This window comes from Chelonoidis abingdonii, chromosome 8, assembly GCF_003597395.2.
Source record: "Chelonoidis abingdonii isolate Lonesome George chromosome 8, CheloAbing_2.0, whole genome shotgun sequence".
Classification (NCBI taxonomy): Eukaryota; Metazoa; Chordata; order Testudines; family Testudinidae; genus Chelonoidis; species Chelonoidis abingdonii.
In genome coordinates this window covers 15911679-15939588 of record NC_133776.1, presented here as the reverse complement: position 1 = coordinate 15939588, position 27910 = coordinate 15911679, and the positions used below count along the sequence as shown (strand labels likewise).

The 27910-nt window shown below is 40.2% G+C and overlaps 1 protein-coding gene across 2 annotated transcripts in view; it reads left to right on the top strand.

The window, feature by feature from the left end:
• Positions 1-27910, top strand: part of FNDC3B (fibronectin type III domain containing 3B) — a 408674-nt gene that overhangs the window by 84139 nt on the left and 296625 nt on the right. For both annotated transcript variants that reach the window (XM_032783667.2, XM_032783668.2), the window contains exon 3: positions 11005-11080. In XM_032783667.2, the coding sequence (XP_032639558.1) occupies positions 11005-11080 (76 nt within the window). The remainder of the gene's footprint in view (positions 1-11004; positions 11081-27910) is intronic.

The following is a 27910-nucleotide window of genomic DNA, read 5'->3' as shown; positions in this document are numbered from 1 at the left end:
ATCCTGTTCTGAACAACCGTGACTCTGGGTAACGTGCATGACATTGTGGATGGCTTTGCACAAGTGGGCTTTCCTAACTGTGGAGGGGCAGTAGATGGCACGCACATTCCAATTCTGACACCAGACCACCTAGCCAACGAATACATTAATCGTAGGGGGTATTTCTCAATGGTTCTCCAGGTGCTTGTGGATCACCGTGCGTTTCACGAACATTAATGCAGGCTGGTCCAGAAAGATACATGATGCATCCATCTTTCAGAACACTGCTTCAGGAACCTGCAAGGAGGGACTTTTTTCCCAGACCAAAAGATCACCCTGCCTACCCCTTAATGCCATTGCTTCTGAAGCCATACATGGGGCACCTTGACAGCAGGAAGGAGCAGTTCAGCAACAGGCTGAGCAAGTACAGAATGACTGTTTGGTGTGCTTTTGGCAATTTAAAGGCCCGCTGGCGCTGCCTACATGGAAGGCTGGACCTGGCTGATGACAATATTCCTATGCTTATAGCCGCATGCTGTACGCTCCATAATATTTGTGAAGGGAAGGGTGAAAGTTTTACTTAGGTCTGGACCGTTGAGGCTCAGCACCTGGAGGCTGAATATGAACAGCCAGAGACCAGGGCTGTTAGAGGGGTGCAGCACCGGGCCATAAGGATTAGGGATGCCTTGAGACAGCAATTTGAAGTTGAAATCCACTAATATTTGTTGCTATGCTCAGGAGTGCAGTGCTTGTAATGCTAGGTGGGGATTGTGATTGGTGCAGATGATGCGCTATGAAGGTTTAAGAAAATTGCCTGTTGCTTTGAAGAACTCCGTTTGCTTTCAGTTAATGGAATAAAGATTTCTTCCAAACAAAACAATTATTTTATTAAAAATCAACAACCGGGGGAGAGTGACAAACAAAAAAACACGTCAGCACGGAGGGGGCTGGGGAAGGGAGGGTCCCAGGAGGAGGTGGTCCTGGGACAGTTAAAGATTTGTGTATGGCCAGGTATCATATCCAACCTTCTCCTTTGGAGTACAGTGCAGTGGGTACTATACTTTAGCAGGGCTAAACTGCAGAGGGACAGGTGTTGAGTGGGTACTGGGAGTCTACAGTGCTGGATTGTGACAGGGGGAGAGTGGAATGCTGTGGGTACAGAGTGGAGTCAGGAGGTTGATAAGAGTGTGCTGGTGGTGTCTGGGGGGTGCTTGGGAAAGAGTTTTGCGACAGTGGCTGCAGGGGAGGGCGGACATAGAGCTGCTCGGTTTGCAGTGCTAGTAGCACCTGGAGTGTATCCGCTTTGCGCTCCATAACATTTAAGAGCTGCTCTGTGGCTTCGTTCTGGCGCGCCACATTCTCCTTTCGGTCCCTCTTCTCGCTGTCCCACCACTCCATCAATTCTTGTTTTTCTGCCTCTGAGTGCATCATGACATCATGCAGAAAGTCCTCTTTAGTTTGCTTTCTAATTCTGCGCAGCCATTCAGCTGGCGATAACAAAGAGGGAGGCTGGACTCCCAGGGTCATATCTGTGAAGCCAAAATGCAACTTTTTATAGAAGCACTGTTGTTTGCAACACACAGACCACTGATTCAATGATATAAAACATGGCCACTATTTACAAACCTATCACTAACTGGATGACCCCAGGCAAACACAGATGAGCCACAAGACCCCCAAAATGGTCCATACTGTACACTGGGCAGGTGGCTCTTGGGAAGAGCCAGCACTGTAGGGGGGGGCCTTATAATCATTACTGTCCCCACATTTTCCACAGGCCGTGTTTATTATGAAAGATGTCTTGCTGCTGAGGGTGAGAAGGGAATCAAGGGAGAGTCTTCTCCAAGACTGCAGCTTCTGCCCTCGCCCTTATGTGGCTCACCTGTGTGCAGCAATGGTTCCCGCTCATGATGGCACAGTGGAGCAGGAAAGTTACCGTTAATGGGGCAAGAAGCAAAGCAGCTCTGCCAAAGAACCTGTGGCAGTGGATTGCCTGGTATCTCTATGACAGTTTTGTGGAGATCTTTGAGGCAGATTGCCATGAAGTGAGGGAGTCAGTCAACACCCTGTTCTGCCGCTCAGACTAGGGATGTGGTGGTACATGCATTATACAGACATAAGCCTGCTTTCTGCAACCCTCCTGCCCCCAACAACTCACTTCAGTGATTCCCCAAATCAAAGCCACTTACCAGAGGCTCCTCTGCTGTTTGTACCTCGCCAAGCTCTGACAGCTGTGACTGGCTCGCCTCCTCTGGGGTAGAGAAGAGCTCCTGAGTGCGTGGATCTCTGACCTTCACATTGTCGTCTGCCTCTGGGTCCCCATCTCGCTTTGCATCCTGGTCCAAGATTTCCTCCTCCTGGCTCGGTCCATTCTCTACCTGCACATGAGCCACTGAGAAATCCACAGTGGTCTTCGCAGTGGAGGTGGGGTCGCTGTTGAGTATTGTGTCCAGCTCTTTGTAGAACCGGCAGTTCGTGAGCGCAGCACCGGGGCGGTGGTTTGCCTCCTGTGCCTTGTGGTAGGCGTTCCGCAGCTCCTTCACTTTGACCCTGCAATGCAATGTGTCCTGGTCATGGCCCCTTTGTCATGAATCATGAAATCTGTCTGTAGGTATCATAATTCCTATGGCTGGAGCGCAGCTGGGACTGCACAGCCTCCTCTCCCCAAATGCTGACAAGGTCCAGCAGCTTGGCATTGCTCCAAGCGGGGGCTCACCTGGTGTGTGGAGCAGGCATGGTCACCTGGAAAGATGTACTGAGACCACTGCAGGTGTCACCGAGCAAACAGGAAAAGGACTTCAAAATTCCCAAGGAATATAAGGAGTGGGGCTGCCGGCTGGTAACCTGGGAGCAGGGCGGTAGAATTCAAAGCAATGATCAGAGAGGTGAGATCTGATGTAGTGGAATACTTCCCGGAGGCCAAATGCAGTGCTGTAATCGACCAGGGTGTCTACACTGGCACTGCGGCGCTGTAGCTCTGGCGCGGAAAGCTGTATGCCTCTCATCGGGGTGGTTTTTTTACAGCACTGCAACTACACAGTTTCTGCGCACTAAGTGGCTTGGCAGTGTGTACACCTTGGGAGTTACAATGCAAAAAGCTGCTTTACTGCTCAGAAAATTGCCAGTGTAGACAAGGCCTAAGATTAAAGATGTTGGATTCACACCTTTTGTGGATAATTCAGTCCTAGGAAATTCTTTAATTCTTTCCAGTCATGTTAAACTTTTCTAGAAATCTCTGTACATTTCAAAAAACTTATAATGTTGAATGACTTTTCTTGTACTTCTGCCTCTTATTTTCTTTTGATGTACATCTTTGGTAATGTTAATTTATTTTTCATCAGATGTCTTTCAAAGTGTTATAAAGTGTATATTTATTTTGTTCATATAGATCATCATACAAATAGCCACCTTAGCAGTACATCTTTGAATCCATTATAATGATTTTAATCCTCTGGTATTGATCTTAATGGCCTTCTCTTTTAAACATCTCTTAAAATCTACAAGAAAAAAAAGAAGACATCTCAGATTATCCCTTTGTATGTTGAAAGTATCTGTCCGCACTTTGGAGGTTAGGGAAAGTAATATTTCAGTGAGTGAATGAGTCCTAGACAAAAAAAACTTGGTCTGGAAAGAGATTCTGTGTTTCATATTCTGTATTTATAAGAGAACTTTTAACACTGTCGTCTACTTTGCAGCAGAATGAAGGGTTCGTTTGCATGATACAAAAGTGTATCTGATTCATGCTACTGCTACTGTATGATGCAGGGCCTGTTGCTGTCTCATTGGTGTCAGTTGTCAGGGGAGAGTCATCAGCTTTTCCCCTTATCCAGGGCAATGAGTCTGCAACAGCCGCCCTCCCATGTTCAGACAATAAGCTGTATTCTGTTGATGATACCTTCTTGGTGTCAAATGAACTAGCAAAACTCTGGTGATGTTGAATTTTGAATTTAAATGAGATTGAGTATTAGGATGTTGAAGCTTGGCTAATACCGTGAGGGGACTTCTAGATTACAATCAAGTTACCACAGCAACTCAGAAACAATGAATATTGCAGGAAGTAAAAGCTTGAAATGTAGTATTTTAACAGGATGCAGAAAAGCTTCTCATCCAGTCATTAATCTCACTGAAGCATGGTGGCAATCACTAGGCTCTATCCACCTAGACATTCTGAACTGCCTAATGTCTCCTGTACAATTGTGAATTTGTAACTGTGTGACTGCTAAAGAGCATGTTCTGAATGTTTTCCTATAATATGACCATAAGCAGCTGCCATAAACAGTAAAGGGAAATATGAATGTGTGATATTTTCTTTCCTTTACTCCAGTAGCACAGTTTATTGGATGACTGAGGACCTGCATACTAAGAAAAGGGTATTGCTGCTTTGTTTAACTGTGTCATTGGTTAGAGAGGCTGTTGGGAATACAGCTTTAATGTTAAATGTTTGGTATTTTTAAATTTAAATTCGAAAGCAGCAATTTTCCAACTGTGTTAATGGCCAAAAAAAGAACCCCCCCATTATTAGAATGTGGACATTTTGAGTGATAGATGATTGATATTTTAAAAGTGACTGTCTCAAAGGCTCCTGCATCTTAAATAAGAGTTACTAGTAAGTCTATGGACCAACATAACTCTTCTGAGTTAAAAAGATTAATTGCAGAATGTAAGTCAACATGGTCAGGGATGGATTAATGTAGGTTCCTATGGAATATCAGGATTTACAGTCCAAAGAGGCTGAGACACAGGAGTTAGAGGCAGAGAGGGAAGTGAAAAGAGCAGTGCACAGCTGATTGTGGTCAGGTGGCCACTGGCTGGAGTGGACACGGTCTGTGTAGGCTGCCTCACTTGGGGAGAAGTATAAGGATGTGGAGATAAGAGGGAGACTGATTCATTCAGGGTGTGTGTTTGTGGAGATGGGGGTCTGTCTAGGGCCCCCCAAAAATTCAGTTGTTCCTGGTCCTGATTAACTTTAATCTACCCATCACCATGTTAGATTGCCAGATAAATAGCTTGTCTGGAAACAACTGTTTAAAAACCCTATACATAAAAGTAGTAACAAGATCTTGATGATAGACCGTTTGCCAGCTGCTTTGCCTCACTCCTGTGTGTAGGCTCGTATTCTCTCGCTCCAGTCCCATCCGTTTGCTCTGCATGATTTCTTTGGCAATAAAGTAAGCACCCCTCTCTTATGAATTATTCGCCTCTATTGGGAGGCAGGAAAGCAACTGTCGTAAAGCATTGCTTGTGCACAGGTTGTGGGTGGAATGGCTTTTGTCTCTTTATTTTTATCTCCTCCAAACCATTTATAGTGGCTTGTGTTTAGGGTGGCCAGGTGCCCAGTTTTTGACCAGAAAGTCCAGTCGAAAAGGGGACTTGATAGTGTTCGGTCAGATCTACTGACTGGACACCCAAAATCCAGTTGCTGTTGGTGGGGGAGGGGCTGGGTGGCTGCAGCTCCCAGCCCCAGCTCCGCGAGCGAGTCCCGCCTGTCCCGGGCAGAGGGGAAGAACGAGGGAGAGCTGAAAAGCAGTGAGCGATGGAGGAGAAGGGGGAAGAGGAGCAAATGGGGGCCAGGCTTCAGGGAGGGGTGGGACCTTGGGGGAAGAGACAGGGCAGGGGAGGTTCCAGCACTCCTGCTGGAGTGTCAGGTTTTTAAAATTAGAACGTTGGTAACCCTATTTGTGTCTACTGGCTTAACTCCATTTTAATTAATGTTCTGTGACGCAGCGATTGTTGCAACCTAAAGTAATGGCTCACATACAGGGCTGGCCTTACCAGGAGGTGAACTGAGGTGGCCGCCTCAGGTGCCAGACTATGGGGGGCAGTGGGGGAGCGGGGGATGCCACTAGGACCCAGAGTATAGAAAATTGTGCCTGCTGCTGGTGCACATGTATTCTCTCTGCTCTAAATGCACAGAGATGGTGGACTGCTCTGCTGGAGAAAAGAGGGCACAAGAGACATAACAGGCAGGCAGGAGAAAAGGTGAGAGGGAATAACAGAAAGCAGCAGGAGCTACAGGGAGAGAAAGGAGGAGGAGTCTTTTATGTATCTTTCTACCATCCCCAGGAGCCTGGACTGATTGACACCAGCTTCTCAGGGAGCTTCCTGTTTCCTGCTGCTTCCCTGAACACACTTGAGGAGAACAGGCAGTCAACAGAAGTAGTAGGAGCCAGTTAGGCCCTTAAGAATGCTGATATCTTCCCTCACTCAGGCCCTGCTACCAGCCTGCTTATTTTTCCCCTTCAACTGAGTGTTGAGAGCCACTATAGCTGGCACAGAACAGCAGTCATGAGTGAAAGAAGAAAACGCCCCTCTGGGGCAGCATTCAGAAAAAGAAAGAAAGCAAAGGAAGCTTTTCTATCTAAGCAGGAAGGAGCTCTCCTGAGATACATAGACACAAATGTTCACGGTGAGCCTTCTGGCCCAGTGAGGATGTGAGTGGTGAGGAGATGCCTGATCTTCCAGTTAGTCAGAGTGCAGGTGACCTGGCAGCTACTGCAGCATCCATATCTCCATCTCAAATGGATGTAACCATGCACATTCCTGAAGAAAAGTGTAGATCAGAGAAGAGTGTGGTGGAGGTGCAAAAAACAGCTGCTGCTGAGTTTAGTTCCTTAAGTCTAGATGATCCAGGACTGTGGACCCACTTGAGCAGTAGCCTGAGGGACTTCCTTGTACTGCATGGGCCACAGCAAGTGAAAAACTTCATGTTCCCCAAAGACAATGAAAATAGAAGTTTCCATCCAACACATTACTGGTGTGAAATCCCAATGGTGACAAAGTGGAGAGGCCATGGCTTATGTACTCAAAAACCCAGAATGCTGCATACTGTTTTTGTTGCAAACTCTTCCAGTCTAATGTTCCAGCCACATTGGGTTCTACAGGAACAAAGGACTGGAAAAATCTGGCTAGAAATCTGGCATGCCATGAGAAGGCAGCAAATCACCAGAGAGCATTCCATAGGTGGAAAGAGCTTGAGAAGACTAAGGTTAAAGGCATGCCATGAGAATGATCAGCATCAGAGACTTGCACTCAGATTGAATGTTGAAATGGCTCTTGGAGTTCTGAAAGATGGCTAGGCAGCTGCGTTCGGAGATTGATAAAATCTAGATAGGTGATCATGCAAGAGAAGGCAAAATCACTCAGAGAGCATTCCATAGGAGGAAAGAGCTTGAGATGAAACTAAGGTTAAAGGCCACCATAGATGATCAGCATCAAGAGAAGATTGCATCAGAGTCTCTTTACTGGCAAAATGTTCTGAAAAGGCTCATTGCCATTGTGAGAATGCTTGCTACCCAAAACCTAGCACTGCACTGCGGCACTTCAGATCAGCTGTATGTGCCAAACAATGGAAACTTCCTTAAAATTGTGGAGCTGATGGCTGAGTTTGATGCTGTACTCCAGGAGCATCTAAGAAGAGTCACCACCCAAGAAATGTACACACACCACTACCTTGGAAAAACAATTCAAAATGAGATCATACAGTTACTGGCAACAAAAGTCAAACAGAAGATTGTGGCAGATCTGAAGTCAGCAAGATATTACTCTGTTATTCTGGACTGCACACCTGACATCAGCCATATGGAACAAATGACTTTAATGGTGTTTTGTAACAACAACAGAACCTAGTGAAAATGTCCCTGCAATGGTGACTGTCAGAGAGCATTTTCTAGAATTTATTGACATTGATGATACTACAGGAGCTGGTATGACAAATGTGCTTCTTAAAAAGCTGGAAGATACGGGAATTGCGATAGCTGACATGAGAGGTCAGGGCTACGATAATGGTGCCAACATGAGAGGAAAGAACAGAGGAGTGCAGACACGGATCCGAGAGTTAAACCCTTGAGCTTTTTTTGTCCCATGCAGTTTCATTCATTGAACTTCGTGGTCAGTGATGCAGCATCAGCTTCTAGTGAGGCTGCTGAATTTTGTAATGTAATTCAATGCATCTATGTATTTTTCTCTGCATCAACTCATTGACGGCAAATTTTGAAGCAACATCTGGGAACATCCTCTCTCACACTGAAACCACTGAGTGCCACATGATGGGAAAGTCGAGTGGAGGTGATAAAGCCTATCAAATACCAAATTGGGAAGATAGATGATTCCATAGTTGCCATTATGGAGGATAATATTGTGACAGGAACTATTTGTGGGAGAACAGTGGCAGAGGGAAATGGAATCACCAGAAATGTACATAACTTCAAATTTGTGTGTGGCTGGGTTTTGTGGCATGACATACTGTTTGAAATAAATGTTGTAATTAAGAAACTCGAAGGTGTTGACCTTGATCTATCTGGATCAAGGAACAACTGGACAAAGCAAAGTCATACCTACAGTCTTACTGGTCAGATGAGGGATTTCAAAACATTCTGAAGAGTGCACAGAAGTTGGCAGAGGAACTTCACACACAAGCTATTTTCCCACCCGTTCAAGAATACGAGAGTCACCGAAGAAGAAAAACTTTTGATTACGAGGCACGGGATAATCCCATAAGAGACCCCAAACAACAATTCAAAGTTGAATTCTTTTAACCTGGTGCTGGATTGTGCAATACTGTCAGCTGAAGAATGTGTCATGCAGCTCAAGGAACACAGCAGTATATTTGGAATGTTGTATGATGTTCCAAAAGTCCTCACTATACCTGAAGAAGACCTACACCAGCAATGCAGGGCACTAGAGACAGTATTGACACATGATGACATGCGCGATATTGATGCAAGTGATTTAGGTGATGAACTGAAAGCCCTTTCAAGATACATTTCAGCAGGATCAACTCCAAAGGCCGCTCTGGAATATATGTGCACGAATAAGATGACCACCCTCTTTCCAAATACTTTTGTTGCTCTGTGCATACTTCTAACACTTCCTGTAACAGTTGCCAGTGGAGAATGCAGCTTCTGCCAGCTGAAGTTAATAAAAACACATCTACGCTCCACAATGACACAGGAAAGGCTGGTGGGCCTTGCAACCATCTCAGCAGAGCATGAGCTGGCCCAGGCTGTGGACCTTCAGGAAGCAGTTCAAATCTTTGCAACCAAGAAGGCAGGGAAAGCACCATTTTGAATAATCAAACAGATAAAAATGCTAGTGTTTACTATTCAGACAAGAAAAGTTACATTTGCTGTTCAGGCATTTGAAAGTTAAGTGGTGTTTAAAATTTTTGAGCAAGGCATTTAAAGTTGTTACTTCTCCTTTATTGGGGTAAGTAGCAGAGCAGTACCATGAGAGGAGTGGAACAGGAAGAAGGCAGAACTGACACCTTTCAAAGTTTTGGCCCAAGCGAGGGGGCATGAGGCGTCATTTGATCTCCCTGCCTCAGGTGCCAAAATATTGTGGGTTGGCGCTGCTCACATATTGTCATTTCTTTAATTGACTTATAATTTGTGTTAAAAAAAATTAACCATCACAGTGGGCTTCTGCAGGATTACTGTAATTTGAAGTCTCATATATTCAGTAATTATTTTATTGTACACCTTTAAGTTAGATTTGAAAAAGCATGAGCTAGTATCCTTTAGTCAACATCCGTATTGCAGATGGGCCTAGACTGAAATGCTGGGACCAAACACCCCAGAACCTAAGGGCGGGTTCAGAATCTCAGTTTCTATACTAGGCTGAACCAAACTCTGAATCCAAGTAATCCTGAATTTTGAGTGATCAAAATCTGGATCCAGAAGTGAATTTTTCATATCCGATAATATCTCTAGCTTAATGATAACGAGAATCTTTCTCTTTTCGTGAGTACAGTAACAGCAAACTCTGTGGCTATTGGGCATTATGTTTGAAATAAAGTATTGTGTATGTAACGCATTTAATATATAGTATGTGGTAAAACTTATTCCAATTAAAACATGTCTTTAAAGAAATGTGACCCTGAAGGGTAAGTTGTCAAAACATGACCTGGTGTTTTAGCCATGTGAGTCTTACTGATATCAGTGGAGGTTGTGCACACCAAAACTCCACACAATGGTTAGTAAACAGACTCCAAACTGTATAGTAGTTTAAAACCATGCTGGTTCTATGAATGATTGTATTGATTTAGGATCTGATCTGCAGGGAGCTTCCGTTGAAGTCAATGAGTGTTCTGCACACAGAGTGCTATCAGGGACAACCCTTATTTGAGGCTGACTAAAATAAACACAGACAGCCTCACATTGTGATCAGGATATTGCTGCTTACTAAGTCATGTAGTGTAAACATTCTTTTACAGTCTCACTAGAAAAATAGCTTTTTTTCCACATTTGTGGCTGGAAATGAGTAAAACAGGCAAATGCAGCACATTCTGAAACCATTTCTCTGTACAGTTAGTAGAGAGGGGCAGTGAGTGTTACGCCATAGGATACTTTTCTAGATCCTGTAGCATTCCCATTCTGGTGGCTTGAGCAGTGGGAAACCAGGAGTGGGACCAAGCCTTTCATTCTAAAATTCTTGTTGTTTATTCTTAATAGTGTAAATTGTTTGCTAATGTACTTCACTGCTCCCGTTCCCATTATGCCTGGATGCTTTTCAGTAAAAACAAGTACAAAGGGCCAGAACTCTTATCATGTTGGATGGATCCCAGGTCAGATCCAGTTCTTACTCCTGTGGAAAAAACATATGGCCCAAAATATGTCACTCAGTCTGTCCTGCAATATCCACTCTCAGGTGCCAATCCTGAAAAGATACATCTGCTGAATTCTAAGCAAGTTAGCGGCCCAATGACTTCAATGGGACTACTTGTATGCAATAAAACAATCATTTGCTTAAGTATTTGCAGGCCTGGGGCTTAAAATTCCATCTTTTATCTTTACATTCCAGCCCTTTTGGGGGATAATGTTATTTTCAGAATAAATGTAGTGATTTAGACAAACTTCAAATCCTGTACTAATTCCAGGAGTCTGCTAGTGCCCAAAGCTGTGGCTAATCCAGGCTGCTTTACTCTTTACATTTTGTCTACTGCATAACTTTAGGTAAGAAAACTTTTGGAGTGAATATACCTGATGAGATTTGAGCATCAGATTGAAATGAATGTCTTTATTTTGGCAGGTCATTTTCGTTCAAGTTAATCCAGGTGAAACCTTTACAATAAGGACTGAGGATGGAACACTTCAGTGCATTCAAGGTAAGAGAGATTTTTTTCTAAATAGCCTTCTGATAATGGAGCATCCCTAAATTGATGTGTTCAGTGAGTTAGTCGTGGTTTTTCTTTATATCTACCTTTGTTTAATTTAAAAAAAAAGTAAAATATAGTACACGTGAGTCTACAGATTTACTTGGCTTTATTTTGTGAAAAATTAGGGATTTGTAACTCATACAAGAGTGTGAAATGCTATGCCACAAAGCTGTGTACTGGTATGAGTGAGAGGCTGTGTATAGGATAGCTGTGTATGTTGTAGGATTTATTGAAACACTGGTTTTAATTCAGTGCGTCAATATGAATCATGGAGTTTTACAAATTCTAATGGATGTTACTAGGTAAAAAGTGACTCCCCAGCATTTCACTTTTTAAAGTAAGCTTTTGCAAAACCTAAGATCAATAGACATATCTACGTTAATTAATATAATAATGCATAATCCTCTGGAGTATTTGCAACCCAGACATCGCTGTTTTATAGTAGTACATAAGAAGCAGAAAGTGAAAGTATGTAGATAGTAACTATCAAAATAAAGAGAAATGTATTAGTCTGTTATGTGGTCCATATTGAGAAAAGTAAGATTACTAAAACTAAAATATTTTGTCATCTAAGATAATAAATTAATAAATCTAACCTAAGTAAGGAAATTCTGTGTTTTCTGAATTTTTTTTTTTTTTTTAACTTGGCCATGTCAATTAAACGTTTGGAATAATTAATTTTTGCTTGACTTCCCCATGAGGGAGAAATATTTGAATGCAAAAGTCTGTCTACTTTGTATTGCTTCCAGATGAAATCAAATATCTACATGTTGGCCAAATATTTATTAGTTTCCTCTTTTTTATGGTATTTTCCTATTCTGTGTTAGTAGTGATATTTACAGGAAAGCAGGATCCTTGCTTAATAAGAGTGAATTTGCTCCTCTCTTATTTCTCACTTGAGGCCATGATTCTCAGTCAGTGACATCTTAATTTCCATAGCCGCCAGTCCTGATGTCAAAAATGGGATTATGAATCAGGTGGGGAATAAGCAACAGGACTGGATGGATGTCTAAGAAACAATGGTTTTGTTTACATGCAAGTGTTTCTAGTGATTGTTGGGGTTTCCCTGAGACCGCTTCCACTCAGTTCGCCCAAGAACTCAGTTCAACTCTTGACTTGTCACTCAGTTTTCTTTGTTTGGCATACAGCAATGCTATGCTGAATTGATCAGACTCAAGTGGGTATAAGTGGTATATATACCAAACATCCAAAGTGACACAGCGAACCTCTTCCTTTATACATGTTTACATGTTACATTGCATTACACTTTTGGGAATTGGCTTGGTCACTTTGTAGGAACCAATCTCTCATTGGCCATGCATGACTTACTCTTTATCTCATCTTCCTTTCCAAGTTTATCTTCTCCATTGTTATCTTGTTTATTGTAATTGGTTCCCTGGGTGTTTCCTTCTTATCTTACCAACTTTCTTTTTGCAGCCTGCTGATCCATTTACCACGCTAACCCTGTCTTCCAAAAAATGAGGCCTCACCCATGTCCGGTTACTCATTTCTAGCCAGGCCTATGATGATAAAGAATGGAGGAGAAACACAGAAATTATACAGTATGCTATAGAAGCCAAATTGTTTCTAAACAATTTGTCATCGGCTCATTTAGAGGTGCATGAAGTAATTTATGCAGACACTTAAATTAATAGACCAAAACCTTCTTATGAAGATTGTCATTTTTACAGAATTATACAATAAAGCCCAACTTACAACAGAGTTTATATATTTCCCTTGTCTGTTAATATTTATTGTCATTTTGGGATGCCTCTAATTATTCTGAAAACCATGCTTTTATAAACAGCTTATATGAAGTACTAAACAAGTTGAGGTTTCTAGCCAGCTTGACACTCTGTCTAATATGACTAAGAACAACATACATTTTCTCTGGGGCATAGGAGTTATCTAGGAAAAGCATATTGATTTTTGCCTCCAAGTTTAAAGGGAAATAGTTTAGATCATGTAAGAGACCTAGCATAACAATTATACTTCATAGCCATTTTCACTAATATTTGGTGCATACATTTATGCATTTTGAAATGTTTTGATTTCCTCATGATGTTTGTTAGCATTCTCTGTATACTGATCATCCAGTAGACTCTCAGAATAATGAGGCAGTATATTGACTGTTGTGTAGGTGTGTGTGTGTCCCATACTAGAGTGATGATTTCAAATCTGCACAGAACGCTTTTGACTGTATAAAAGACCAGATGAGGTCATAATGGGGAGGATAGAGTATGAAAGAAACAGGACAGTTTTCAAATAACTTTTCCCAAGCCAGATCAAGATTTTCCTCAACATGTTCTACTCTTTTTGTGGAGAATGCTGGCATCTCTAAGTCAGTGGCTCCCTATCTTTTGTTGCTGATGTCACTACATATGTACAGGTAATGGGGTCAATCTCTGTCTCCATGTGCCAAACTAAGACTACCTATTTCAGTGTCTATATCATTTAAAGTGGATTGTTACAAAGTCACGTAACCAACTCTATGGCTTTAGCATTTAGAAGAATGGTCCTATAAAGAAATTATAGATTCTGAACAAATTCCTGTCCTCCGCTCCAGCTTTTCTACACCATAGGTTTCTTTGAGATTCATATGTAAATTTAAAGATAAATGTCAAATGGGATTTTCCTTGCAATGGCCACTATAAAAGTGTTTTGTCAAGAAAATATTCAAGCTCGATGTTGAAGAAGAGCACATTTGTGTTTAATAGTGTTCACGAGAGAAATTATTCAGGCAGAGTTCACTCCTGTAAAAACGTTAAGCCTGTGATGCTTAAGTAGTCTAGGAAATGTAGTGTTATCAATCATACATATGTGAACCATGTTAATTCAATCATCTGGAGGCTGGGTATTTTTGTTTGCTTGAAGTTAATGCTCATGGAAGTAAGGAACTAATGATTTGAACTAGGCATTGTGAAAGTTTCTCTAAACAGCTGTACTAGCACTATTCAACCCTGATTTGCAGTATGGATTCCAGTCCAATTAATTGTGCCAACTTGTAGGGATATTTTGTTATATGAATGAATAGACTGGAGCAGGACCACCAAACCTACTTTTGCTTGTGCCTTAAACTAGGTATTGATCCTCCAGCTCTCTAGAGACAAAGGATCTGGGAGCTAAATGAATTTGCGCAATTGAACTGAAAAAGTAGGTCTAGAGTCTCAGTTCACGTAAATTAGAATAGATGCTTTAGTCAGCGGAGCTACACCAACTGAAGGTTTAGTCCTAAACGCTTTGCTTTCCTAATTTGAGCAGGTCAAAATCAATGGATTGCATCACTTTTTCCATAACCGAAAAATAAGAAATAAAATTAGGACAAATTGTGCCAATTCCAGTTGTGACTGTGGTGTATTAAAAATTATCATTAAAAACTGTTGATCTTGAAAGTCGAGCTGAACACTGTGCTGCAGTTTCTATTGATTTGTTTCCAGATGTGCTTATTTATCTCTCTTATGTGAAACGCACTTTAGATTAATTAGTTTAGTAATACAAGTGATAGTACTGTATCTACAGCTTGTTTGATGAGAGTAATCTAAAATCACTTGTTAAGATTAATGGTCAACATGCTGTGTGATAAGGGGAGGACCTACATGAGAATTAACAGGCTCATAAAGTTGACTAATCCTTTTATTTGGGACACAGCATTTTATACTGGTTGGTACTTTGCATTTTTTATCATTATAGTACTTTACATTTTTCTTGTTCAAAATGTTATACAGACAACCCATTAACAATGAATGTCATTTGCAGCCTCTTAGTATTTTCAGTAACTTGTTGCTGTTGCATTTGTGCTAACAGTGCTTGGTTGCCACTTAACACTTACCAGCCTTTTGTGTTAAAATAAGTTTAGAAAATCCCTACTGTATTTATATGGTATGGCTTTGGAAATTGTAATTGGTAGTTTTGCCCTGCAAATGCTAAAGAAGCGGACACATTTATGTGTAGATACTGTTACATAAACCTTTTCTGACAAAACCTTATATGCTGCTCTTTATACTGCTCCTGAATCTAAACTATCAGTATTCATAAAAGTAGTCTTGGTATTACCATAGTGGTATTGCCACTGGGCGAGGCACTGTACAAAGGGGGAAGGGGTGGATGATCCCTGCCCCAAAGAGTTTGACAATCTTAGTATAAAACAAGAGACAGCAGCTGGATATAGACAGACACAGTACATGGAAACAATGAGACAGTATGATCAGGATGATAGGTGGTGGTACATCAGCAGCCTGTCAATTTTTGTGTAAGCATCACGTCAGAGGAGGGATTTGATGGAGGATAATGAGGTAGCTTTGCAGATGTTTATTGGGAGCACCTCCTGAGTGTGAGTGGCAGCAGCATGGGAGAAAGCACAAAGGTACTTTTTTTCAAAAATTTAAAAAGTGAGCAACAGAGGCTGACATAGTAGAATGATTGGAGGTAGGAGTCAACATTTCAGTAGTGAAAGAGGGATAATAGGTGGGAAAGGGGGATTGACTGGAAGGGCCTTGGAAGTGAAAACAAGTAGCTTACGTTTGATGTGACAGAGAAAGAGGAACTAGTAAAGGGATTGATTCAAAGAGGGATGACCTGGTCAAAGCCACAGGCTAGTGGAGTGATCTTTCCATCAGCATTCTGGGTGGATGTGGGCAGGGCAAAATTTGCATTTGTTAGGACCAGAGAAAAGGATGTTTTCATAACTGGGATGCAATATGATGAGAGCCTGGATGAGAAAAGTAGCTGTGTGGATGGGTAGGAAAGACCATATCTTAGAGATGTTATGCAGAAGGAATGATGCTGTTGTCCACTTTGATCAAGAAGGAGGAGGGGGCTTGGGAGAGAAGATTAAGAGCTCTGTTTTAGCCCCGCTGAGCTTAAACTGACACTAGACATTCATGAGAAGATATCAGAGATTTTATTTTGGAGAGGAGACATGTCTGGAGCACAGAGCTAGATCTGAGAGTGTTCAGCATAGAGATGCTCCTGAATTTGCTGACAAGGATGCCTATTTTGATGGAGTTTTTGATGTAATATATACACATTTTCACCAAGAGATCCACTGAACCCACTGCTTTATTTTTACAGTAAGGCATGGAATAATCAGATGCCAATGACTGCTGAATTTGGCTAGTTTTGAACCAATGAGCTACACCTAAATCTGTATTTTCTGAGCCATCCTGTCTCCAGCCATGTTAAGTTTCTCTGCACCAATGGCACAATAATGGTATCAGAACCAATTCAACAAGTCAGTGACTACTGTAATGTTTGAGCTGTTTTTAAATGACGGTTTCTTCTTTTTCTGGCTCTTTACTTACAAATCCAGGAAAGTGTCTGTTTAAGGTTTTTGTTTTTTTTAAATGTGATTGGATCTGTGTGCATAAGCATAAGCATATTTAAAGCTGGGACAACTCTCTCTGCCTTTCTTTTTTTCTCTGAGCCTAATCTTGGAAAACCTTCCTTCTGTGACTAATCCTAACTCACATAAGTAATCCCATTAGAAAGATTTTACTGTATTGGAACTTTCATTATATTTTTGTTGAGAACCTTGTTCTTTACCTTTTGCTTTTCTAGTCCTCAGTTTTGAAACTTGGTGGCAGTGTCGGACCTCTCTTCTTTTGACCTCACTTGGCTCCCTGACTGTGTTGTGGGCTAACTTGAAATTGAAAACAATTGTTAATCAGTACTAAAAGATTTCATGCCCTGCCACTTCCACGCTGTTACTCTCTTCATGAATTAAAAGGTCAATTTATGGTGCCGCTGCAGCCTCAGCTGTGTGATTGACGTACATTGATCCCTCCTTTGGAAGATCTCAACTCTTAAAAGTATAGTACTAGAAAGTAAAATCCAATGCCTTAATACGAGACCATGTGAAATGTCCCTGATTTCGGCTTGACCATGTCGTTCCTATGATCAAATCTTAAATTGTAGGAAAAATGTTTTTCTCTCAGCAGTATTGTTTTATTAATTAAAGTGTGAAATCTGAGGCTTAAAACGGAATAATGGTTTATAGTGTTTAAACTTCCTGATCCTTTTGTTAAAGTGCTGACCAGATGCGTTCTAAAATTATTGATCACATTGTTTTTCCATGCTCAAAGAATATTTTGGGGGGGCACAGGGAGCCTATTTCATGCTAGAATTTGTCATTAAGATAATTATATAACTATAATTTAAATTTTGAGAAATGGCAAACCTTACAGCATTGTCATTAAATATCAGTGAACTTTTCTGAAATGAGATATTCTAAAACTTGTTTATTATCTTTTCATGCCAGATTCACAAAATACTAGCCTACTCCACTGAGAGAGCACCAAGAGGCTTTTGTTGTATATTGTTTGATGTGCTTTTTTTGGTTTGTTTTAAATTACGAATGACAGGAAAACACAAAGTAGGTTGTGGTTCTGAAGATGAATATGGTCCCAATCTTGAGGGCAGAAATAATTACCCATTACATTGGTGTGACTTTCTTGGAGCCACTTTATGACCATTTTGCCATGCATTATAGTGAAACTGCCCAAGAAAGGAAACCTCAGTCAGTGTAAAAACTAGACTGGCATTCAGTTGCTGTCCTTCCATAATTAAATACTTACACACTTTGTCCTAGTCATACTAAAGAAAGTAGTAGATTTAGGGCTACAAGAAGACCATGAGGGTTCGGGCAGGAGAAATCGTGCGTAGACTACATAGTAACCCTATATATCATCGTAGGCTGGTCAATTGAATGGCATTCATCACTATACGTCATTGTCCTAGATTTCCAAAAATCCTTTGACACAGTGGAAAGAACAGTTTGATGGAAGTTGCTACGCCACTGGGGAATCCCCCAGAAATGTGTAAATATCTTTCAGAGCCTCTATGAAAATATGACATTCCCAGTCAGTAGAGAACTGACTAAGCTATTCAGGTTAACTACCGGTGTCAGCAAGGATGTCTTATGTCACCCATATCCTTCCTACTGGTAATAGCTTGGGTAATGAGACCACAGAACAACCAAGGAGTATACAATGGACTTTTACACAGCAGCTACTTTGCAGACAGCATCAACTTGCTCTCTCATTCCCACAAAGATATGCAGCAAAAACAAATGCCCTATGCACGGTTAATAGGGCTGAAAATCAACACTGAACAAACAAAAACTATGAGAGTCAACAGGCAACAAGAAATATCAATAACACTTTCTGGGATTGATATAGAAGAGGTCCGACACTTCTCATATCTTGGCAGCATCATAAGCAAAACAGGAGGAACAGATGAAGCCGTTAAAGATAAAATAGCAAAAACCAGACATACTTTTTAACCCTAAAGTTGAGCTGAAGAAACAGAAATCTTTCCCCTGGAACTAAATTTTGAATACTTAACACCATTGTAAAATCTGCCTTAGTATATGGTGATGCCTCTTGGAGACTTATCAAGACCCTACTATTTAAACTAATTTTTTTTAATAAACAGCTGCAGGAGACAAATCCTCAACATCAGATGTTCATTTTTTATTTTTTCTGGCTATGTTTGAAGGAGGATGAAACAGAAACTGATAGGACAGGAAATTAGGGAATGAAAATGGAGATGGCTAGAACACCCAAGGAGGAAGGAATAGAACAACATAACAAGACAGGCATGGGACTGGAATCTCTGGGACAAGAGGCGATGAGGTAGACCAAGGACAACTTGGAAACGCACAACAGAAGCGGAACTGAAAATCATTAAAATGACACGGGAAGAACCTAAGACCGCAGCAAGAGACTGCCAAGATGAATGGCAGTAGTGAAGGCCCTACGTTTTGCATGGAATAAAGAGGTATCAGTCAAGTCAATTCATGACTGTATAGTTCTACGTGGAATTGAAACTGTTTATTTCTGCTTTCTGAGCTGTCACATGACATGCTCTGTGAAGATCTGTTTGTAAACGGAATGCATTAAGATATGTTTGTAAATGGCATGCATTCATATTTAACCAATGTGCAAATTAGGAAGCACTGCCTGTTATATGCTGTATCATTCTTAATCAGTTTTAACTGGGTGAGCTGTTTCAATAACACTTTGATTTAATGTAACTAATCTCTGACAAGTCCACTTCCACATTTCCCATTCAGGAAATCTGAACACTTTTATTTACATTGAGTCACATGTCCATTCAGCAGCTGTATCTATTTTGGTTAAAGAGAATGACTTATTTAAATGAAAAACATTTTTGTATTGCTTTCTAAGGATTTTAGAATCCGCTATTTAAGCTCAGGTATCCTATTCTGGGATAGCTTTCCTTATGCAATGCTTTGAAGATAACCTGTGACCTGTTGATTCCTATCTTTAATCATACATGGGTCTATCATCTCATTTGTCCCTACTGCACAACATGATCATAATGTATAAACAAAAATGAATAAAAATTGGCAAGTGCAGAAAAACATTAATGCATCTAAAGATATTTTAAAAATATTGAAGAAAAAAACTCTGTGAAAAATATTTGTGGAATTTAAATATCTCAAATATCTGCCTTAAAACATTCCAAGTGTAATTGTTCAATAAACCTGTTAATATTTTTAAAATGACAGAAGAGGAGACATACATTTGTATCTCTGGTGTTTGAGAAATTGCGTATAGCACTCTCCAAGCATTTGCTATAGCAATTTGAATAGCATAAATATTCCTTTGAATGTCTCAGACTTTAAAGTAACTTACTTTTGTGCCACTTTTGGAGAAGTCTGGACACTTCTTGCTTCTCAGAGAGGTTGCCTTCCTTAATGGGAACTCATCACCTGATTGTTAAAGATATATAGCTCCGATAGAAGATGTTCAGTTTCAAATCTTATCCTATTTGTGCGTGTGTGTGTACGTGAGGTAAATCACTGGTTAAAGACATGGAGACAGCTGTGTAATTGAAACTTTTAAATTTGTCCAGTAAGAGTTTGGGCTTTTGTGTTTTTTCACTAAAAATTTAGACTATTTTAATATGTAAGGCCCAGATATACTTTAAATGAAACTATATTTTAAATACCAGTACTGTCCTAGAATTCAAAATATCTGAATAAACATGGTATATATTACAAGTAGCAAGATATTTATGGGATTCAGTGGTTGTGCACCGTGTTACCCTATCATAGCAAAAGCAGAATTTTTCAGTCTGTCTTAGAACTAACTGATGGTGAACTATGGGTGAAGTTACACACAATGTCAATTTCATACTTTCACTGCTGATTGTTCTGTTGTGCTGATGTTGTTCATTAACTTTGCATTAAGAGGGATGTTACAACTGGTACATTCATGTGCAGATCAGGCATGTTCTGCCCTGACTTAATACCTTCCGGAGCTGTGAAATGGTTGAAACCGTTCTGTAACCCGTTCTAACATCTGCCTTTATAAACAAAATGGCAAATTCAAAATAATCTCACGTGAACTCCAATCTTTGCCTGCTCCGTAGACTTGAATGTCTTTAGAGTTCCTTCTTTCTCAACCCTGTCTCTGTCCTCTGTTTCTCCCAAACCCTAGTGTGTGCTCTCATGTTTCTTTGTGTGGTGTTCTGTTCCTGCTTCCCTTCTATTCAGGGTGAAGTCTGATGACCGACACCTGCACCCAGAAGTTAGCACTGATTAATCTGGATTCAAATGCCTGCTAACAGGACAGAGCAACAGGAGAATTCTGCCACTCTCTTACACATCCAAATACAATGAAGAATCATGATAGAAAAAGTGACACCACCAGATGATGATTAATACTTATCAAAATAACAACTCTATGGTACACAAAGCATAAAACAAATGGAATGGAAGTAGAGAAAAAGTGGTTTTAAAGTACTGGACTGGAAGTGAAAATGAAGATTATAAATTATAAACAATTTTTACAAAGCAAAAGGGGGCAACGAAAGAAAAAGAAACAGGCAAAAAAGGGAGATTTGTAAGATGATCTGGATGGACACAGTAAAAGGAAACAAAATAATGAAAAGAAAGGAGTCATTAAAAACTCAGTGGCTATAAGATATTGTCACTGACCGATTTTAACCAAATCTGAGACTTATTCTCTTGCCTCTTTTGGGTACTGGTAGAAGTTTGAGTGCCTGTTGGAAGATGAAGCGGATCGTCTGTACTGAATTAAGTGTTATACAATGGAAATATAATTGGCAACCTTTATTTGTATGTTACAAACCATTGGATGACCAATCTTTGAGTATACCTTTTAACGCCCTGTGTAGAGTGGTAACAAACGATAACTTCCTGCAGAATACCTTATTAATTCCACAGGTAAAGGAAAAGCTAATTGACTGATGCTGCAGCTCCTCTCCCTCTCCCTACCCCTGCCCCCTGAAATCATTGAGATTTGTACTTGCTCAGCATCTCCAAAAATCAGGCCACTTGTTCAAATATAAATTTAGGTGCCTGACTTTAGACATCCATACCTCTTAGTGTTGGCCTATGGGCCTGTGTGACTTTCCTAGGAAGTTTTTATTTGTTTCCTTTTCACACATTCACTTGGTACCTGTATGTTACCAGCTCTGCAAGGAGAAGGAAGAGCACAAGAAACTCTCCATCACGCCCTTGAATGCCCTTTGCATTCAGTGCCCAGCCACATCTGTAGCACTCTGAGTTCAGAGACTACTTCCTGGTAGCCTTTCCTGGGCCTATCTTTGTCAAGTGGATGACTTTTTAAGTTTGACACATAACTACAGATCATTTAAAAATATCCCATAGGAATATTCTCTTTGAGTTTCTTGTTCAGTGTTCATGTACGAAAATTGTAATAAAAGACAAGCAAGGATGTTCCCAGACAAAACTATTTTAAGCTGGAGTTAAAGTTGAGCATCCAAATTAGTAATTTAGGGTAAAGTACATTACAGAGGTGGTGTAATTATTCCAAACTCAGATGTTTTAACTGCGGGAAATTCCAGAATTGAGACTAAACTTTAAAGAAATACAGACACATTAGAGTATGGAAATGCAGAGTTAGGGTTATGATCCCATTGCACTCTGCACTGACTAAAGGATCTGGTTGTCTGTGTAAGAAAGCATATGTTACTGTTCATAAAGGGCTTTTTCCTAAGGAGGACAAAGCCTCATGAGACTCCTGCTGGACCAGTGGGTTTCTGAAGTGAATAAAAGCAGTGATAGATCTCAGTATGTAAAATTAAAGTAGACTGGTCAGTTTCACTTTCTGTTCTTGTGCACTATCTCAGTGCTTTTGTTTGGGTTTTAACACTGTAAGGAAATAATAAAAACAAAACCAATTTTGCTTTCATTTAATTACATTTTTTTTTCATGGAATCATTTTTCAGAATAGGTTTTGTAATCTTCTTCATCTCCTACCCCCTGCCAGCTTTATTTATTTTTTTAAAATAAAACATACATTTTGTTCATAATCTACTTTAAAACCCGTAAATGCATTTGGATAAGTTTTCTGAAATCCATTAGTTGTGAACCCAGAAACTGAGGCAGAGCAGAAGAAAGAAGGGAAAAAACAAACAAACCCTAGACTATGAAAGAGTAATTCTACTTTTTGAATCTTAGAACAAAATCATTTCAAGCTTGGTTAGAGCTTTGAGTGAACCTCTGAATGTTTTCTGACCTTATCCAAACAAATGTTCCCATCCCAAGTGGCTGATCTTGGGTTGATGTTTTCTAGTCAAGTATTTTTAATGTCTCATGCTGGATCTTAGATATTGCATTAGAAAATCTCATATGATAACCTATTAAAAAAGTCCAAGGCTGGGGATTAGTTTGGGGGGTTATAGACGTCTAGTTAAACATCTGTTCAGTGCTTTTTCATTCTGGAAGCCAGTAATGCCAAGTTGTCATGCATACTGCACTATGGTATGAATAATATGGACGAAATGATTATTTTGGCACAGCTTGAATTTTGCATGTCATCTCCATGCTGAGATTACATATGTACAAAACCCCTGATATAGATGGTGTAACACTTTCTAACCAGTGATCGCACCACAAAATAGCACAGTTATTGCTAAACCTATTTTTATATTGCCGTCAATCTAAATGAAACTCGAGCTTATTTTCTGCCACAAATAAGCCAGACTGAAAGTTTGCTATTGTAAATGTTCACACACAAAAGTTAGGCAAGTGAAAAGCATTTAACAAAAAGTATAGAGCAGGAGGGAAAGGGAAGGACAAATGTAATAGCAAGAATAAGAGCAACTTTTGAGATAGGAATTCAAATTGCTGAGTGTATTTTACTTAGGTAATATTGGCCAAGATGCTAATTGGGAAACCATTTAAAAGTGGTGTGTGAAACATGTTTGTGACCTAACTGTCACTTTCTGCCTAATCAGAAAATGTACTACCCAGGTGAGGGAGGCGGTGCTTTAAACCTGGTGGAATCTCAGGTTAAAATATATCTGCTTATAACATGTTTTATTCTGTTCTTACAGGCAAGACAAATTCATGTTATGATATAAGGTCACAACCATATGTGAGATTGATTATTTTTGTACTAGATCAGGTCTCAGTTGGCTCTCTTTTGGTTTCCCATTTTGAACCATAAAGACTAAATTATAAATATCTAGGATTTCTGATCAGTTGTGAAACCACAATGACTAATATTTGCCAGTAGTTTGTCATTGACTCTGACTACTGGCTTTACATGAGATTTGAATGAAAATACAACTGAAAACGGGCACATGCTCATAAGCTGCTGTTTGCTTGTTTCTCTGAAATGGTATTTTTTTCCAGTTAATAGAGAGTTTCAAAGTGCTAAAGGGCTCTTTGTTTTTTCTTGTCATGTAAAACAGAGAGTGAGTGTGAATTTAAACAGCATCTTTTAGCTTCTTGTGGTTCTAAAAGGAAAGCAAGTTGCATGCTGAAACTTCCAATCATGGTTCAAATTAATAACTTTTTTTTAGAAGTCATCCTTAATTTTCTGCAAATTTTCTTCTAATATGTTACTTGAATATATTTGTATAATGTTGTAAATTAAGAGGAAAAGTTGCTAAGAGGCTTACTCTCAGTTTGATGTGATTTTTGACATGTGGAGCTGGAGCAGAGTAAACAGAAAACTGACTGTGGGAAAACAGTGAAAGAGCAAGTAGTGTGTTTGTCTTCTTGTTCTTCCTGCAGACTAGTTACAGTACTAATGTGGAAAGAAGTGTGTGTTCCTAGCCGGGACCTGGACATTAGTGTCCATTGTAGTCCAAAGTGAACAGAATGTTGTAGTGTCTGAGATTGGAAGAGAGGAAGTGACTCAGTTTCTCTGAGGGAAGGAAATAGTTGAAAATAGATAGGACATCATGCAAGCAAATGAGTGACCGGCTGATAACTGTGGACTGTTGCTGGGTGGAGACTGAGAGGAAATCAAGATTGGAGGAATGGAGGGAGCAGCCAGGGGAATTGCTGGATATAGGGTCAGAAATGTAGGGTGGAGCAAATGTGTGGAGCGTTTTGGAAAACAGGATAAAAAGAATACTAATCCAACTAGCCGTTGCATGTTTTAAGGCACAGCTAGTTCTCTCTAAGCGAACTTTGGGAATGAATGTACAGTTGTACTGTTTCCTGAAAGTGTTTCCATTGCTGTGCAGGTACACACATGGTTACTAGATTGATCACTTGTGCACCTGTATAGTTTACTTTGTGTGAGATGAAATATCAATGCTGAAATCATACTGCTTTAAAAGATTTCTGGAAGACCAGAAGTATAACTTTGATTAACCTGCATTCCATCAAATTAATGGGCATGTAACTCCTGTAAGCACTTCCCTGTACTTACTATGAGGCCATTGTCCATTAACATTCTACTGAAGGCAGTGGATTGCTGCAGTGTACCTGGAATGTTCAGTAGCACAGGAGCTACATAGCACCCAGACATACTGGACCTGGAATTAGGGTGACCAGACATCAAGTGTGAAAAATTGGGATGGGGGTGGGGGATAATAGGACCCTATATAAGAAAAAGCCCCCAAAATCGGGACTGTACCTATAAAATCAGGACATCTGGTCACCCTACCTAGAATACACAGCAGCAGTCAATTAGTTAACAGTATGCAGAGTTTAAAGAAAGGGGTATTCTAGGCCAAATTTTCAAAAACGCTCCAATGTAGACTCCTAAGCGGTCAGATTTTCAAGTGCTCTGCACCCTGCAGCATCTATTGTTCTCAATAGGATCTGCAAGGTGCTGAGTGTTTCTAAAAATCTGTGTACTTAAATGGAAGTTGAGCTGTTATGAAAACCAGGTACCAAGCACTTCTGAAAATCTTGTGTGTATAAAATCATATTTTTTTTGTTATGAAGTAATGTACTGATCAGAGCTTATTGGAGATATGTAGGAAACAGATGAAGCAGAAACAACCAATGCACTCAATATTTGTTCCCTTTAAATTGATCTTTAATCATACATTACATTTCTGGACTGTTTATTCCTCCACCATAGGGTACTCTTACCTCTTGGGGGGCTTCAGAGGATCCAGCACTTCCTTGAGACAGAAAAAGGCACCAATATATACACTAAAACTCACCAGCCAGAATGACATGCTTAATTCCTAACTGAATCCAATGCTAACACCTGGTTATGGTCAAGTTCCCTAAGTTACCAGCCCTACTAGGTAAGTTGCCTTCAACTCACTCCTTCGTTTCCTGATATATATGGGGATGGAGTGATCCACCGGAGCCTCAACCGGGTGTGGAGGAGAAACAGTTGTCAGGAGATATTGCAGGCAGGAGGTGTCCAGAGGCATGTGTGTCATGGATAGGTAGTGATGGGTAAGGCCTCATGTATGGGGGGCTGCATCCTGAAAATCTATGGTCCACCTATGTATTTTGTTCTGATGTCTGCCTTGTTGCTTTTCCTACCTGTTTGCTGATATGGAGAGTCAGTAAGTTGCACTGGCAACCTTGTGGCTGAAATGTGTTGTTTAATAGAAAGTGAAAAGAACAAGGAGTACTTGGGGCACCTTAGAGACTAACAGTGCATCCGATGAAGTGGGTTTTAGCCCACAAAAGCTTATGCTCAGATAAATTTGTTAGTCTCTAAGGGGCCACAAGTACTCCTTGTTCTTTTTGTTAATAGAAAGCGTTAGTCTTTGTTTGTATTATACTCTCAGTGTTGAGGATGTGCTGGTGTCCTGTCTCCAGCTCATGATGATATATTTCTGGTTAACGCACTGTATAGCTGTTACTTGTAGGCTCTTTATTTTGGTTTGTGACTCTTAGACTTTAGTTTACTTGGACATTATAGCCCCTCAACTGCCCCCAAATCACCTCAAAACTGAGTCCTTCCAAATCTAAATATGGGGATACAGCATATCATTCCCGAGCTTTAGCTCCAGAATACTCTGTGTAGTTAGCCTGGAGAAAACATGCTTGCACTCACCCTCCTTAGAGTATTACAGTTACATACTTGTTAATCCAATTAGCAAATGTTCAGCTCCCTCCCTCCCTCCTATTATCCAATCTTTTGCCCTGGATTTGTCATGTGCAAAAATGTTCTCCAGAAAAAAAAACTACAGTGAAGGTCAGTAGTCACTCCTAACAATTACATGACTCTTTATTGTTCTTAACTCCTGTCCTGCTATGTTAGCCAAAATATTTGTGTCTTCTCTCTGCAGACTCAATATCATCACTCAGAGATCTTGCCACCCATCTTTCTGCTTTATTTGCTTTATTCTCTTAATAAATTCAGCATTCTGGCATTTTTAAATCCCCAAATATTTTCCTTTTTCAATCATGTCCCTCTCATTGTGATATTACTCTTAGCGTATGTACCCTTCGAAAAGGTGTAGCCCCAAGACAGCAATCTTACTGCCTTTAATGCTTACGTGCAAAGTATTTAATGTGGCCCTGGTTTGCTTGACTTCCCCCTTTTTGCCAATGGTATTTGCCCAGAAGGTACATTTATTTAGAAACTTCCTTCCTCTAAATCCTTCTCTCCATAGTTGCTAATCTAATTTTATTCCAGATATGTGAGGATAGTACTGAGTTTTTGTACTTTTTGCCTTTTAGTTTAAAGCATCATTTAACAAAGGAACTGACATCTTCGGAGTGTGCTTGCATGGTGTTCCGAGTAAAACTGTAGTTTTATGAAGGAAAGTTTATATGAAAAAGTGCAGCATCAATCAGACACGCCAGTGTGCTGGAATGAAAGCCAAGTGTAGGTTGTACAAGAAATCAGAAGTAAACAGGAGGATGCTTCATGTGCTGTTAGAATAAACTGTTTCTCTTCCATTCCATCTTAAATCTGCAATTCCAATGGAGCAATAATCCCCAAGGATTTGTGTGTGTCTGTGGAATTAATATTTTGTAACTCTCACCTGCAGTATATCAGTTTAATTTACTGAATATTGTATATTGACTCCTTTTTTTTTTTTAATTGCTTTTGATGTAAGGATGGTAAATTAGTATCTCTTTATTTGATGCAGTCCTCTTGAGACGAGCCTTTAAAAAAAATCAGAAACAAAACTATGAAGTTTGATTTGGCTTATATTAGTCCTTTCCAAATACCTAAATTGGGGTTTTGTACAGTACATACTCCAGGGAGAGATAAAAATCTGTGTAACTGGAAATATTTTTGGAATACTTTTGAAATATGGAAACTTTAAACATACAGTAGCTGTGAAACGCTGGGCTTATGTAGTGATATGTATATTCAGAGGCGAGTCTTTTTCCAGGCTCGGAGCCCTCTTCACTTGTGAAAACCAAAGAAATGGACTCTGTGCTGCACGCTGACTGCTCCAGACAGTCATGAATGTGACCTGGCAACCAGCTCCGTTTCCTGCTGACGTGGCCTCCCACAACAGGAGCAGAACAGAGCAGCTTCAGTATAATGTGGAAGAGAGGGGCAAAGGATGAATCATCAACAGGATGAGAAATAA